General features: G+C 31.2%; 2 protein-coding genes across 2 annotated transcripts; both read left to right on the forward strand.

The window, feature by feature from the left end:
• Positions 1–8,558: 8,558 nt before the first annotated feature.
• LOC139840115 (protein ALP1-like) lies at positions 8,559–9,857 on the forward strand. The gene has a single exon (XM_071830345.1). The coding sequence runs from the start codon at positions 8,559–8,561 to the stop codon at positions 9,855–9,857; it is 1,299 nt and encodes a 432-aa protein (XP_071686446.1).
• Positions 9,858–11,294: 1,437 nt separating this feature from the next.
• Positions 11,295–15,421, forward strand: LOC139875010 (protein TRIGALACTOSYLDIACYLGLYCEROL 4, chloroplastic-like). The gene is made up of 6 exons (XM_071862398.1): positions 11,295–11,624; positions 12,135–12,381; positions 13,058–13,442; positions 14,126–14,301; positions 14,341–14,385; positions 15,046–15,421. Exons 1-6 carry the CDS (start codon positions 11,344–11,346, stop codon positions 15,241–15,243), a joined length of 1,332 nt encoding a protein of 443 aa, XP_071718499.1. The 5' UTR covers positions 11,295–11,343; the 3' UTR covers positions 15,244–15,421.
• Positions 15,422–15,759: the final 338 nt, after the last annotated feature.

Here is a 15,759-nt window from a genome sequence, read left to right on the forward strand (position 1 = left end):
GATTAAGAAACTTTTGTTATTTACAGTAGGTTATCTTTCTAATTCAAGGTAATATTCATATTCAAGCTTTGATTCAATTTCTATAACTACAACTATCTTAATTCGAGTAGTAATCTTACTTGAACTTGTTTTCGTGTCATGATTCTACTTCAAGAACTTTCAAGCCATCAAAGATCCTTTGAAGCTTAAGTTATTTTCTCATCATTTCCAGTAGGTATACCTACTATACTTGAGGTAGTAATGGTGTTCATAACATCATTCGATTCATATATATAAAACTATCTTATTCGAAGATTATAACTTGTAATCACTAGAACATAGTTTAGTTAATTCTAAACTTGTTCACAAACAAAGTTAATCCTTCTAACTTAACTTTAAAAATTAAGTAAACACATGTTCTATATCTATATGATATGCTAACTTAATGATTTAAAACCTGGAAACACGATGAACACCGTAAAATCGGACATACGCCGTCGTAGTAAAACCGGAGGCTGTTTTGGTTTGGATAATTAAAAACTATGATAAAATTTGATTTAAAAGTTGTTCTTCCGAGAAAATGATATTTCTTATGAACATGAAACTATATCCAAAAATCATGGTTAAACTCAAAGTGGAAGTATGTTTTTCTAAATGGTCATCTAGACGTCGTTCTTTCGACTGAAATGACTACCTCTTACAAAAACGACTTGTAACCTGTAACCCTGACTATAAACCATCAATTTTTCTGTTTATTTTCATAAATTTAAGTTTGATACAAAACCGTAGCACTTTGATTCACTCAAAGCGGATTTAAAACGAAGAAATTATGGGTAAAACAAAATTGGATAATTTTGCTTGTTTTAGCTACGTGAAATTTTGTAACAAATCTATACTAACTATATCTTAACTAACTTTCTTGTATTATACATGTCTTGATAGACCATAGACACGTATACAATGTTTTGACATATCATATCGACGTCATCTATATATATTATTTGGAATAACCGTAAGTCACTCTATATTGCGGTAATGCTCGAGTTAGCATATATAGGGTCGAGGTTGATTCTAAAATAATATATATACTTTGAGTTGTGATCTAGTCTAAGACATGTATACACTGGGCCGTGGATTGATTCGAGAAAATATATTGATTTATTTATGTACTACTAACTGTGGACTACTAATTGTGGACTACTAACGTTGGACTGCTAACTTAACAACTTAAAAAGTCAACACGTAATAAAAATGTTGTGAATATATTTTAGATCATACTTTGATATATATATGTATATATTTGTTATAGGTTCGTGAATCGACCCGTGGCCAAGTCTTATTTCCGACGATTTGAAAATACGTGAAAGTGAGTTATAGTCCTACTTCTAATATCTAATATTTTTGGGATGAGAATACATGCAGTTTTATAAATGTTTTACAAAATAGACACAAGTAATCAAAACTACATTCTATGTTGGATTATCGAACCGAATATGCCCCTTTTTAGCTTGGTAGCCTAAGAATTAGGGAAATGACCCATAATTGACGTGAATCCTAAAGATAGATCTATTTGGCCCAACAAGCCTCATCCGAGTTACGGATGCTTTAGTACTTCGATTTATCATATCCGATGAGAGTCCCAGAATGATGGGGATATTCTATATGCATCATGTTAAGGTCGGTTACCAGGTATTCATCATATGAATGATTTTTATGCAGATTGCTATATGCATGCATGATGTTTATGAGAAATGGAAATATGAAATTTTGTGGTCTATTATTACGATGTGATAAATATATAGGTTAAACCTATAAATCACCAACATTTTTGTTGACTTTTAAAGCATGTTTATTCTCATGTGATTATTAAGAGCTTCCGCTATTGCATGCTAAATTAAGGACAATATTTGGAGTCAGCATGCTTGTATGTTAATGTTTAAAGAAAAACTGCATTCGGAAAATAAATTGTTGTAATATATTATTGTAACCCATTATGTAATGGTCGGGTGTAAACGTTGTACTTTAAATTACCATTATTTGGTAATCTACGCTATGTCTTTTAAACCTTTATCGATAAAGTAAAGGTTATGGTTTGTTTTAAAAAATCGAATGCAGTCTTTGAAAAACGCCTCATATAAAGGTCAAATCCTCGCAACGAAACCAATTAATATGAAACGTTTATAATCCATATGAACGGGACATTTCAATAGGCTACACTCTGATGTTTATATTTTGATACCTATAGGTGTGTAAAAGCTTTTGGTTAACATAACACCTGAATGACTGTAATAACTATGGTTTAGTTAATTACTACGTATGGTTTGTAAATATCAATATATTAAGTTTCCGCTGTGATTTTTTAAAAAAAAAAAATGTGTACGGTGTTACACGATCTTCATGCTGCCTAATCAGTATTTTTAAACCATCTGGTGATGTAGCTCTTGAGAGTGCATCATACAGTTGGCCGTGACCAAAAATTGGTTTAGGTAGATAAACAGCTATTTTGTTCAGTGACTGGCCCTGGCTTTTATTTATGGCCATGGCGTAAGAAATTTTCAGTGGGAATTGTTGCCTCTTTAGAACAAACGGTAATGTTGGCTCTTTGTGGATGTGACAACCCGAAAATTTCCGACCAAATTTAAACTTTAATCTTTATATTATTCCGACATGATAAGCAAAGTTGGTTAAGTTTAAATCTCAAGAATTTTAAATTTTATTCATACATTCATTTAACCTTGACCAGACGATTCACGAACCATTATAATTGAATATGAATATATATGTGTATATATGTGTATATGTATTACAACTTGATAACATAAACAAGGTATTAGATATAATATTTTACATGATCGTATTTATCAACGGAATTAAAAGATGATACCAAATAATTGAATTATCATATTCATTATGATATGATTTACGTGTCTCTGTTGAGAGGTCCACTTTGATTTAAGAAATCTTTCCATTTTAACAATATTCGGAAAATGATAAAGTGATTTACAAGTGAGAACAAAATGCCAATTATCGAGTACTAGACAAATATCAGTGGACATTTCTGTTTGATTTCTAATTCGTTCTTTATAACATTTTTCCTCGTGACTTTAATAAAATAACTATTTTAACTTTTATCTTAAAGTTGGAACGTGGGATGTAAATAACTTAGACGTTGAATATCGACATTTTACATTAAGATGATTTCATACGTTTATCTAACCTTTGGACTTTATATCACATTTCACCATCAAATGTTAATTTAAAAACTTGAAACATATTAAGAGTATATTCAATCTTACTTTTCTAAAACGTTTTACGATATAACCACTTCTACTATTATAACCTTTCTAGTAAAATGATTCTTAAATATATTTAGTTTTGGAAAACAAAGTTTTTATATTTATATTTATTTAATTTAGTTCAAACGTACTAAAATGTTTTTAGTTTAAAAAGAATTTTATTATTATTAAAATACTTCAAAAGATAACTTGTTTATGAATTTTAAAGAATTTAATTAAAGTTTGTATTATAAACATATTCTATTATTTCAAGAAGATAAGTGTATTACTAAATAACAATTTCGAAACGTTTTTAAATTATAAACTTTGAAATATAATTAGTTTTGGAAAAAAAAACTATATATTGTAGGGTTAAATAAATATTTCAAAGTTATATTTCGAAATGGATATATATTTTTCAATATCATAAAATTTAATATTAAGTTAGTTATAAAACGTTTTGAGTTCAACTAATACTATTATATGTATGTGTGTGTATATATATATATATATATATATATATATATATATATATATATATATATATATATATATATAACGAGATGTTCATATATAGAAGCAAATGACCTCAACACCCAAATAAAGAGATTATACTTTGGGTAATATAGATTATAGATAATAGATAATTAAGTCTATATTTTTGTTAAAGGTACACATCACGAAACATAAAACGTTAGTTTTCTCAGCGTACGAAACGTCGTTCGAGAAACCGGAACCAGGACATGAGTCGAGTGACAACGTCCATGTCATTAGAACAAAAATTACATTTTTACCATGGTCGTAAATATAATATAATATACAAAAAATTACCTAGATTAAATATATTAATATTTATATATTATATATATATATAATCAAGTGTCGGCAGGTAGAAGTTAAACTTTGTGAGCTAGATGAACCAGAACACTTCTATAAATCTCATTCGGGTTCGGTTTGTAACACACACACATATATCAAGTGATATATTACTCCCTCTATTATTTATATTAATACTATTTATATTATTATTAGTAAGATTAATATTATTATTAATCTTATTATTATTATTAGTATTAATATTAATATTACATAAAATACTACAACGAGGTCATGAGCGAATTGTTTCAAGACGGATTTTTCGAGTGGGATAGGGCTAAGGAAATTATGGTTTATAACTATAGAGGTTATGGGTATAGTTCGTGGGTATGCTCATTAAGTCAAACTAGTATTTATCATTTTCGTTGCGTCTACGTACTTTTCCTGCAATATTGAATCTCAATATTGATACGTGAGCACTCATATCTTAACTTTTATATATTAATAGTGTATCCCTGACTAGTGCTCGAGTATAAATGATTATGCATGCTTGTCTACTTATTATTGTCGTTAAATAGTTTATGATAGATTATGAATTTGTTACATATGCGATTGAGATTAGAGATATGATATGCATGTTATTGGAAAGCTGACGAAAAACTATAAACTTTTCATTTAGATATCGTATAATTTTGATGAACGGATTAAAAGATATCGTCAATTGAATTATCTATAATTTTAATGTATTATTGTTAAAATGATTATCGTTATCGTTATCGTTATCGTTATCGTCATCGTTATCGTCGTTATTATCGTTATTATTATTATTTAATAATCAATATTATTATTATTATTATTATTATTATTATTATTATTATGATTATTATTATTATTAATATTATTAAAATAATTAATAATTTTATCAAAACCATAAATTTATTATTTTTATCATCATTATTATGATTAAAAGTTTTATTAATATTAAAACTATCATTTTTACAAAAAATATAGGAATATCGTTGTTAATATAAAATATCATTATTATTATCATTTTAGTATTATTAATAAAAATTATCATTTTATCATGATATCATTTTTAGTAAATACAAATATTGTTATTATTATTATTATTATTATTATTATTATTATTATTATTATTATTATTATGATTATTATTATTATTAATATTATTAAAATAATAAATAATTTTATCAAAACCATAAATTTTTTATTTTTATCATCATTATTATGATTAAAAGTTTTATTAATATTAAAACTATCATTTTTACAAAAATTATAGGAATATCATTGTTAATATAAAATATCATTATTATTATCATTTTAGTATTATTAATAAAAATTATCATTTTATCATGATATCATTTTTAGTAAATACAAATATTGTTATTGTTATTAGTAGAATAATAATAATTATTATTATTATTACAAAATAATACAACTTTTATTTACTATTGTTAATATCGATAATATTTTATCAAATAAATATGTGCTACAAAGATATTTTACTACGTGTAATATAATTACATTAATAATACATTCTGCTATATTGTTATAATATTAAATGAACTTTATAAATTATATTACTTAAGATACATAAAAGTATATTTTTATCATATATAAATTTTAAAATAAATTTTTATTAATAAATGACTTCTACTCTAATAAAATCTGATAAATGTATTTAAATATATAAAACGACTACTTAAGTTATATAATAAACATGTATAGATTTTGGAAGACATTTTAGGGTCAAATTGACTTTTGTTGACATTTGCATGATAGTCTCGAGCATTAGGATTGTGGTACACTATGACTCGACCTTAATTGTTAGACAGATATTGATCATTACATAAATATATATATACTTAATATAGGTTCGTGAATTCGAGGCAAACCCTGCACTTGTTTAGTGCTGTCATATGCATAATTGCTACGAATTACAGTATTGTAAGTTTCATTTGCTCCTTTTTTTAAATGCTTTTGCAATATATATTTTTGGGACTGAGAATACATGCGCTTTTATAAATGTTTGACGAAATAGACACAAGTAATCGAAACTACATTATATGGTTGAATGATCGAAACCGAATATGCCCCTTTTAGTCTGGTAATCTAAGAATTAGGGAACAGACACCCTAATTGACGCAAATCCTAAAGATAGATCTATGGGCACTAACAAGCCCCACTCAGAGAATTTGAACTGCTTTAGTACTTCGATTTTATCATGTCTGAAGAGAGTCCCGGAATGATGGGGATATTCTATATGCATCTTGTTAATGTCGATTACCAGGTGTTCAATCCATATGAATGATTTTTGTCTCTATGTATGGGACGTATATTTATGAAAAATGAAAATAAAAATCTTGTGGTCTATTAAAATGATGAAAATGATCGATTATGATAAACTAATGAACTCACCAACCTTTTGGTTGACACTTTAAAGCATGTTTATTCTCAGGATTGAATGAAATCTTCCGTTGTGCATTTGCTCAATTTAAAGATATTACTTGGAGTCATTCATGGCATATTTCAAAAGACGTTGCATTTAAGTCGTTGAGTTCAATAGAGATTATTATTAAGTAAATGACAGATTAAGTCATTTATAGGTTGAATATTATGAATTGGTATGCATACCTGTCAACTTTCGATGTAATGAAAGTTTGTCTTTTAAAATGAATGCAATGTTTGTAAAAATGTATCATATAGAGGTCAAATACCTCGCAATGTAATCATATGTTATTGTATTCGTTCTTATGGATTAGGACGGGTCTTTACAGTGGATGAGGCCAACAGCTAGAGTATTTTGTATACCAGGCCGGTTTAAATTATGTTGGGCCAGCAGATTTTGTTGGGCTGCAATAATGCTTAACAAATGAGCCTGAGTATTTCATGTTAATCGATTACTATTGTTTTGGAAATTTAAATTACTCGAATGAGGAGAGTGATGAATATAGCGACATCTTTCACCAAATCGGCATTGACCACGGGCATAATTCTGGCAAACCTGGGGCGTGGTATTTGATGAACGGGTTGTCGGCTGTTGACTGACTTGAGCGACGAGTGCATTGGTAGCCGAAGGGGTACCTTGTGAGTCGTTTAAAGTACAATTTTTCCGCTGAGTTTGCATCTCCTCAAGGGTCATTGATCGAACCGTATTGAGATCCGGAAAATCTTTGTAGTGGAGAATGATGTGACTGGCGTGTGGGTAACGATCATTCAAACCGGTGATGGCATACATGACCATTATTCGTCTTTAATCTTAGAACCGAGATTATCTAGCATGGATGCAATCGAGTCAATCTTGCGAAAATATGCGTCAGCTGTGAGATCACCGATGGTGAGGCTGCGTAATTCGGCCATAAGTTCCACAACTTTGGAACGCTTGTTTTCGATATAAAAAAAGGTTTTTCAAAAATTCCCAAGCAGCGTGGGTTGTTGTTGGCTGCGAAATTAAGGGGCGCTCTATTAGGGATTCAGATATTGTCAAGTAGATCCACCACATAACAACCGCATCTTCCTTCTTCACTCGTCAGGTGGTGGATCGGAAGTCGATGTGGTGGATAGGAATGAATCAAAGTTAAAGGCGGCACAATGATTGCTAAATAGTTGACCACAATGGACATAATTGTGTTTGTTGAGATCTAGGTTAATTGGGATTAAGTGAGTCACGAAGGTAACCGTGTATATCTTGTCGTACTTGCTGGGAGTGGCCATGAACGATCTTGAGTGAGAAGGAAGAAGAATAAAAAAGCTGCGTGATTTTTGTTTTTGTTTGTTGTTTGATTTTGGTTAGGTTAACCTGCAACTAATACCATGTTAAGATAGATTGATACGTAAAATATGCACTGATTGTTATTATGATTGAATACAATGGAAAGGATATGCACTACATAAATAGACTAGTTAACATAAACCTAATGGGCTTATGAATAATCTAGAAACATGGTCCTTATTAATTTGGGCTTACAAATGCAATATAAATATATATCGGCTAACAGGTGAGTAGGTGACTCATGGTTGAGTTGTTTGGATTTTGTTTGCGATGGGTAGTCGTTTTATTATTATTATTTTTTTGTCATGATTTAAAGCCCAGATTGAGCTTGTTAGACCATTTTTAACCAGGCGTCAGAGGGGTCCTGTCAGACGCGCTGGCGTCCGGTGACGCCCTCTGACGCCCCTAGTGGGGCGTTACCGCTGACGAAGGTGGGGCGTCAGTCACCGTTTTCACGCGACAGTTGGGTGGCGTCAGGGCGACGTGGCTTTCTCTGATTGGCTCATATTTTATGCAGTTACACAACGGCTATTTTTTTTTTTTACTTTTTTTTTTTTTTTTTTAAAACTCTATATATTATTATCTATATAAACCCATCCATTCTACACCTTTAACACACTCATTCTCTTTATTTTTCTTTAAATTATATCCCTTAAATCATATAAATTTCTCTCATCATCAAGTATTTTTCGTTCATGGCATCATATTTACTTAGTTTCGATTCCGATTCGGAAGACGAGCGTATTATTGCACTAATTCAACATTTAGAAGATGATGATGACGAAGTCGAATCCAATCGTGTTCCAAGATCACGAATTTATATTCCAAGAAATCGTGAAGAAGCTGCACAAAACTTATGGAAGGATTATTTTAGTGACACACCCGTGTTTCCGCCATTTAAATTTAAAAGGCGTTTTCGTATGCGGATTGAACTATTTCTCCGAATATCGCAAGGTATTTCTAATTTCGATTCTCATGATACTCCCGAGTATTTTAAATTTTTTAGGGAACGTTTTGATGCTATCGGTCGGCCGACTTTTACAATATTGCAAAAAATGACTTCGGCTCTACGCCAATTGGCGTATGGAACTGCCGCCGATATGTTTGATGAATATTTAAAAATGAGTGACCAAACCTCAGTACTTTGTTTAGATAACTTTTGTAAGTGTATTATTACATTATACAAAGAACGTTACATGAGAACTCCCAATGCATACGATGTTCAACGTTTATATAGTAAGCATGAAGAGAAACATGGTTTTAAGGGTATGCTCGGGAGTATTGATTGTATGCATTGGGAGTGGAAGAATTGTCCCGTTGCTTTGAAGGGACAATACACTAGGGGTGATCACAAGAAACCTACCATTATGCTTGAAGCAGTTGCTTCGTATGACTTGTGGATTTGGCATGCATTTTTTGGAATGGCGGGTTCCAACAATGATATAAATGTTTTGAATCAATCTTATGTTTTTGATAAACTTAAAAAGGGAACATCTCCACTAGCACCATTTGAGGTTAACGGTAATCAGTACACAAAAGGCTATTACTTAGCTGATGGTATATATCCTGACTGGGCTACGCTAGTCAAAGGTTTTGCGAGTCCGACAGAGGCTCCAAGGATTAAGTTTACTAGGTTTCAAGCTAGTGCCCGAAAGGATGTAGAGAGGGCATTTGGGGTCCTTCAAGGTCGATTTCATATTTTAAGGTTAGCAGCACGCACTATGTCGGTAAACAAGATGCGGAGAGTTATGGACTGTTGTATCATATTACATAATATGATTTTGGAGGATCAAGGATTTGCGTTAAGTGATTGGGAGGAAGAGTTCATTACCGAAGATATGGAGAACCGTCCAGAACGGATACCAAATAGAGGACGGGATCAAGACGTTATCATCCGAGAAATAAGAGATAGGACGGTGCATGAGCAACTAACCGATGATCTAGTTGAGCATATTTGGAACCTTCCGTCCACATTCCGCACCATGAATGGTTAAATTTATGTAATGGTTTAATTTTATGTGTTTTTAATTTTATGTAATGGTTAAATTTTATGTAATGGTTTAATTTTATGTGTTTTTAATTTTATGTAATGGTTAAATTTTATGTAATGATTTAATTTTATATGTTTTTAATTATATGTAATATAATTTGTATGGTTAATAAAATAAAAAAGAAAAAGAAAAAATAAATTGGTGGGACCTATTTGACCCTGGAGGGGCGTCAGGGTTATTTTGGTGTCAGATGGTGACACTGCCACGTCAGAGGCAGATTGCACTTTTTGGCCAAAAAGTGTACAACCTGCCTGTGACGTAACAGGCAGGGTTAAAAATGGTCTTAGACCATTTCTATCCCGACGTCATATTTTTTTCGTCACTCCACTTGGTATCCACTTGGCATATCTGACCAAAAGTGACTGAAAATAACCAAGCGTATGTTGTGACGAAAAAAATGTCAGTTGCAATAGTGACGAAATGGAGAGGCATGAGTTTGCTTTTTGTCCCATCGTTGATTTTGTTTATTTAATAAATATATGTTTATTATTATTAATTTAATTTTTCTTACTTCATTTTCAATCTGATTTTATCACATCACCTTACTCAATATTTGACAGAAAAAACTGACACACCGGTTAAAAAATATCTGTGTCTAATCACAGTCAATTTGTACTTTTTTATACCTTTTGGCCAAACTGCATATGATATTAGCATGAGGGTTTGAAATGGTCTTAAAGGAGAATCAATTGGTAAGTAAAATACTACTGTACTAGTAAATAATTAGGTTTAGAATTTTATTTTTTACACTTTACTTTTATACTAGTGAAATGACCTGTGGAAACACGAGTTTGTTTAAATGAAACAGTTTAATGATATATTTTAGGTATTAAGTGAATTTAAACGCTGAAGTCATTTAGTTTAATGACCCGACGTATTCCGACTAAGAAACTTCTCGTTGTTTTTACAAACACATTGATGTACTTAACTTGGTCGGAATAAATGAATTACATTTATTCTCTCACCATCATCTTCCAATTTTCATCACAATTACTATTTTTCTTGTCATAAAAATCTACATTCCCCCTTTTATTGAGACGTGTATTTCACATACATATATAACGTAATTAATCTCGTAAAGAAAACTCATATTTGAATTTGAATAATAATATAATAATAAGTAATACTTAATGAGAGTGAAATTTTTTTCCAAAAACATGAAATAAATAAATAAGTAAATTTAATTTAATTACTCATTAATTAGATTAATGACACTTTAAGGACTTATATTTTTTTTTTGGATTTTTTCTTAATAAAAGAATTAGTCTAATAATGATATAATGATATCATTATTATTGGAATTTAATAGAAAATTATAGAATTATAGATAGATTCCCAAATTTTCCCCCGGACTCCCAAAGTCACACCTTTTCACACACACACCTAATTACAAAGATACAGCAACAGATAAGAAACAATAACAAGAACCATGGCTAATTTGAGAACATCAATGGATGCATCATTTTATGACCTAAACATAGCCACTCCACAAACCCTAAATGGCTGTGCACGATCAATTCCCGGCGAGCCTGTGCCGGTGGACGGAGCATATGCCAGTAAACTTATGAGAATGCAACAATTATCACTTTTGGGAATTGGGTTTCCATTGGGTATAATTCCATCTTATGCCCCACCTTTATCTTCTTCACAAAAGGACTCTGGTTCTTTGGCTCTTCAGTCTATTTGGTTGAAAAAACCTGCCGAAAATTGGTAAATTTTTGAGCTTTTTTGTTAATTATGAAATGAAATTTGGTGTAGATAAATACCCATTTCTCTATTTGTGTAAATTAATTAGTATGTAAATTGTAATTATTAATTTTGACCTAGTGGAAGCAAAAGTGGGAATTTGAAGATTATTTTTTATTGTAGACTTGTGGGTACAGTTGGTGTTTGTGAGTGTTGAAATGGGTGGGTTATTATCAGTGCAGTTTTTACGAATTCACTCCGGCAATTGTTTTGTATATTAAATCAAACAGATTCATATACTTAGCAGGATCAATATTTGACCTCGAAAAGTCAAAACCTATAATCGCTGCAGTGGTGATGTTGTCTCTCCTTTATATCATTTTAAGTTTAATTGTTTACTGTTTAGTGATATATGAGGACGTGAGGTTTTAGTATAGGGTTTATAAATGAAAGTGATGATTCATTATATCAAGATTTTTCAAATTGTTATACTCGGTTATTGAAGGTTTAATATGTGATGTTTATCTTGTGTAGGTGGTTGGGACTGGTTGGGCAAATTCGTCCAATGAAGTTGTTATCTTCAATTAAAGATGAAGCTTTACGAGGGGATTCAATGTTGCCTAGATTCAAACGTGTTGTCAAGAAAGTTTTTGACAAGTCATTTTATTCTGTTGGTTTATCTTCTCACTTGGATTTAAGTGAATCCACTTCTTTACTACTAAATGTGGAAAAAGATGGTCAAAGTAAGAATCGACGTACGAAGGCCGTTCTTCTTCACAAGGCATGTATAAACTTCATTTTCATTTTCACATAATTATTGTTGCAGCTAATATTTGACCCCCTAGTTAATCAGCTAAAATCACTCCCTTTAAAATTCCAAACACTCTAAAATTTATTGTTGCCTGATAATCAGTTTAATAAACAAAGATTTGAATAGTGTATGAATAGAAACCAAGGTTTCAAAACTTGCTACTCGTGGAGTACTCGGTCGGGACTTTGGAGGGACTAATCGGCAATTCGGGATTAATCGGATTGGACTTTTTATACATTCAAATAATAAATTTCAAAATTATATGTGTAAATATAGAAGAGAACCACAAACATAAACTTTAACATATCTGTCTAAAACCATAAACGTTATCGCTCATTTGTTCAAATACTCTAAAATTCTAGTTTAGATTCGTACTGAATGTTGACCAATTTTGACTTTAAACGACTTTGACCAAAAAATCCAATTTTAACCCATCAACCGACGTTGACTAATTAATTAAACGAATTTTCTAAAATCGGATCGGACTGTTTCTAAAATGGAGTAATCAGGGTTTTTACAACAAATTTTACAAATACAATAATACTTATTTTTGATAGGTATCTTTAGATGAACACAATAGGAAACAATCATTAATTTACATTTTCGTATTCGTTATCAAAATTAATACTTCTTACTCGTAGTTCAGCTTCCGAATCATGACGTCACGTTGGAGGCTGCTTGGCCGGAGCTTTTTGTGGACCGTAACGGTAAATACTGGGACATGCCTGAGTCAATATCGTTGGACTGTTTGTCTCTTGTGTCTGAGTCAGGTTTACGGTATCGTTATGGTATCCATAAAAACGGTGGATCCGTCCAGCCAGTTGACTCCGTCGATGGTCAAACTCCGGCTTCTTTGAGACCCGGAATTTGTGCAAAAGCCGCGTTTTCATATGAAAAGAGCAAAGACCTTTGGAGAGTACCCGAAACGAAAGAGGATCTAGGGTTAGTAAAGAGTAAAAAGGGTGAGTTCCGGAACATGGCTTATGATTTACGTATGAAGGAACCACATGCTGCTATATCTGGAATATTTGGTAAGCCTCTTTACATTTAATGAATATGTAATATGTAATATAATATGAAATATGAAACGAACATATGAATCGTTTCTATTGTTTTTTATGGTTATTATTATTTTAATTTAATTTAATTATTATAGTCATTATTATTATAGTTGTTTTTTTGTGAGTGTGTGTTTTTTTTTTCTCATTATTAGAGCCTTGGAGGTGGTAAGATGGGCTGTTACTTTGGTTAGGTAACCGGTAAAAATGGCAGTGTACATACGTATTTGACCCGAATAACATCGTATTAATTTTAGTTGTAGAAATCATATCGTTTTAGTAATAATGTAATTTCTTGAATAAACAATTTACAAATTCGGTGATTGTTATGTATTAAAAAAAAAAAAAATACAAATTTGCTGATTGTTTTACCCCTTTGATCTGTTTCCTTTATAAGCAATTTTTTTACTTCTTTAAAATTGTATAGTTTTTTTTAACAGCTTTAAAATTTTATATTTACCCGGTTGTATAAATTTATACTTCAATTATAAGCGATATTTTTTTTTAAATTGTATATTTACCCGGTTGACTTGCTAGAGATGAAACATAAGCCGACCGATCCATCACCTATGTATAAATGGCATCGGGTCCCAAGGTTTAAGATATTTGTCATTGTTTTAAACTTAACTGTTAATGTTAATAACTGTAAATGGTAGGCGGTACGTGTGAGGCGTGGTTAAGTGGAAAGGAGAACTTAGACGGTACGAACATCAAGAGAAGTCCATTTGGTGCCGATTTATTTGGCTCACTATCGTTTGCGATTCAGCATGGCAAGTTTCGAAAATCGTACGGTGACCTAACTCGGTTTGATGCCCGTCTTGATGTATCGTCGGCTACAGCTTTAGTCAAAGGGTTTACAGAAACTGTAAAGTCTTCTTCAGTTTCACCGCAACTAAATTTGATCCTTCAGCAGCAGGTATCTTTAATCCAAAACGAACTACTTTTATTTGACTTGTGTGGTCTAATACCTTAAAATTGTCTCGTTTGACACTTTGTTTTTCCATTTTTTACAAAAAAACGAGAACAGTCAACAGAGTGTGTGATATGTTGAAATTCTACTAACATCAAGTTCAGCTTACAACTTTCTGTAAAGGATGAGCTTGTGAATTTTGATTTGATGTTTTCACGGTGTATAAAACTGGTAATTGTGAAAATTTGTTAACCAGCTTAACTTTGGCGAGTTAGAGTTTCTGAACCTTGAATTTTAAGGTTGTTATCAAAATATATTTCATTTTTTTTTTTTTTTTTTTTGTCAGACGCATTACATTATGAGTGTCTTGTCAATGACGAATTACAATGTATTTTTTATTACAAAACATGACTCCTAGTATTTAATTTGTTAGAAAACCAGTCTATAGTTAAGATTAAGACCCCATTTTGAACTTTGCTTGCAATTTTGTTTGATAAATATATTCATATTGCTTAGAAATATTAATATATCGACCACATTGAACTTCATATCATATAGTACAATCGATTATAGTGTGTTGGTATTGAATTTGTGAGAAATTATCATGATATTCGGAATGAAATAGTGCCCCCTTTTCAGGATTTGCTTACATAAGTTTAATTGCAGGTTGCAGGACCTCTTGTTTTTAGAGTGAATTCAAAGGTTTCATTGGGTTCAGCGAGTGAAGTGTGGGGTCCACATATAGAGGATGTGATATATAGCTTGAATTACTCATTGAGGTACCTAGAATCTGGGAAAGTGGTGGCTTGGTATTCTCCTAAGAGAAAAGAAGGGATGGTTGAGATTAGGGTTTTCGAGTTTTAGCTAAAACATAAAACTAGCTTTTTCTCTATTCTCTTGATTACTATTGTTTTGGTACGAAGCGGAAGTTTAGGTATGTTATCTGTGAGTTCTTTTTTACATTTCAAAATTTCAAATATGTATAATGGAAAGATCCTCATGTTAACGAACACAATTTTGTTGTAGTTTTGGGATATCTGATCAAATGCAAGTGCTGGACTAAGCATTTGTTTTTATGTTTATATTGTCTGATACTTGCGAGGAATTCACAAGGACTCGAAACCTAAGGACGATTTCATCCCATCACTTATAAAATGTGGTGATCTGGGTTTTTGAATGGGCTTAAGTAAATTAAATGACAGCTGAAAAGGTTGATCAAATGGCTGAAAAGTAGGTGCGAGCTTCCCCGTTTCCCATGTCCTTTTGTATTCCCGTTGAGAGCGTTTTTTTTTTTGGAAAACGACCTCGGTTCTATATGAGTATTCGTTATTTTCGCTGGAAAAAAAAATGGCTGAAAAGTAGATCGTAAGGTTTACGTTA

Source organism: Rutidosis leptorrhynchoides, chromosome 1, assembly GCF_046630445.1.
Source record: "Rutidosis leptorrhynchoides isolate AG116_Rl617_1_P2 chromosome 1, CSIRO_AGI_Rlap_v1, whole genome shotgun sequence".
NCBI classification, from domain to species: Eukaryota; Viridiplantae; Streptophyta; class Magnoliopsida; order Asterales; family Asteraceae; genus Rutidosis; species Rutidosis leptorrhynchoides.

Bases quoted from the DNA above. Each gene is read 5' to 3' on its own strand.
- LOC139840115 (XM_071830345.1), top strand. From the start codon at position 8,559: ATGGCATCATATTTACTTAGTTTCGATTCCGATTCGGAAGACGAGCGT.
- LOC139875010 (XM_071862398.1), top strand. From the start codon at position 11,344: ATGGCTAATTTGAGAACATCAATGGATGCATCATTTTATGACCTAAAC. The intron at 11,625-12,134 runs GTAAATTTTTGA...TATCTTGTGTAG, and splicing joins AAAAAACCTGCCGAAAATTG to GTGGTTGGGACTGGTTGGGC. The intron at 12,382-13,057 runs GCATGTATAAAC...CTCGTAGTTCAG, and splicing joins AGGCCGTTCTTCTTCACAAG to CTTCCGAATCATGACGTCAC.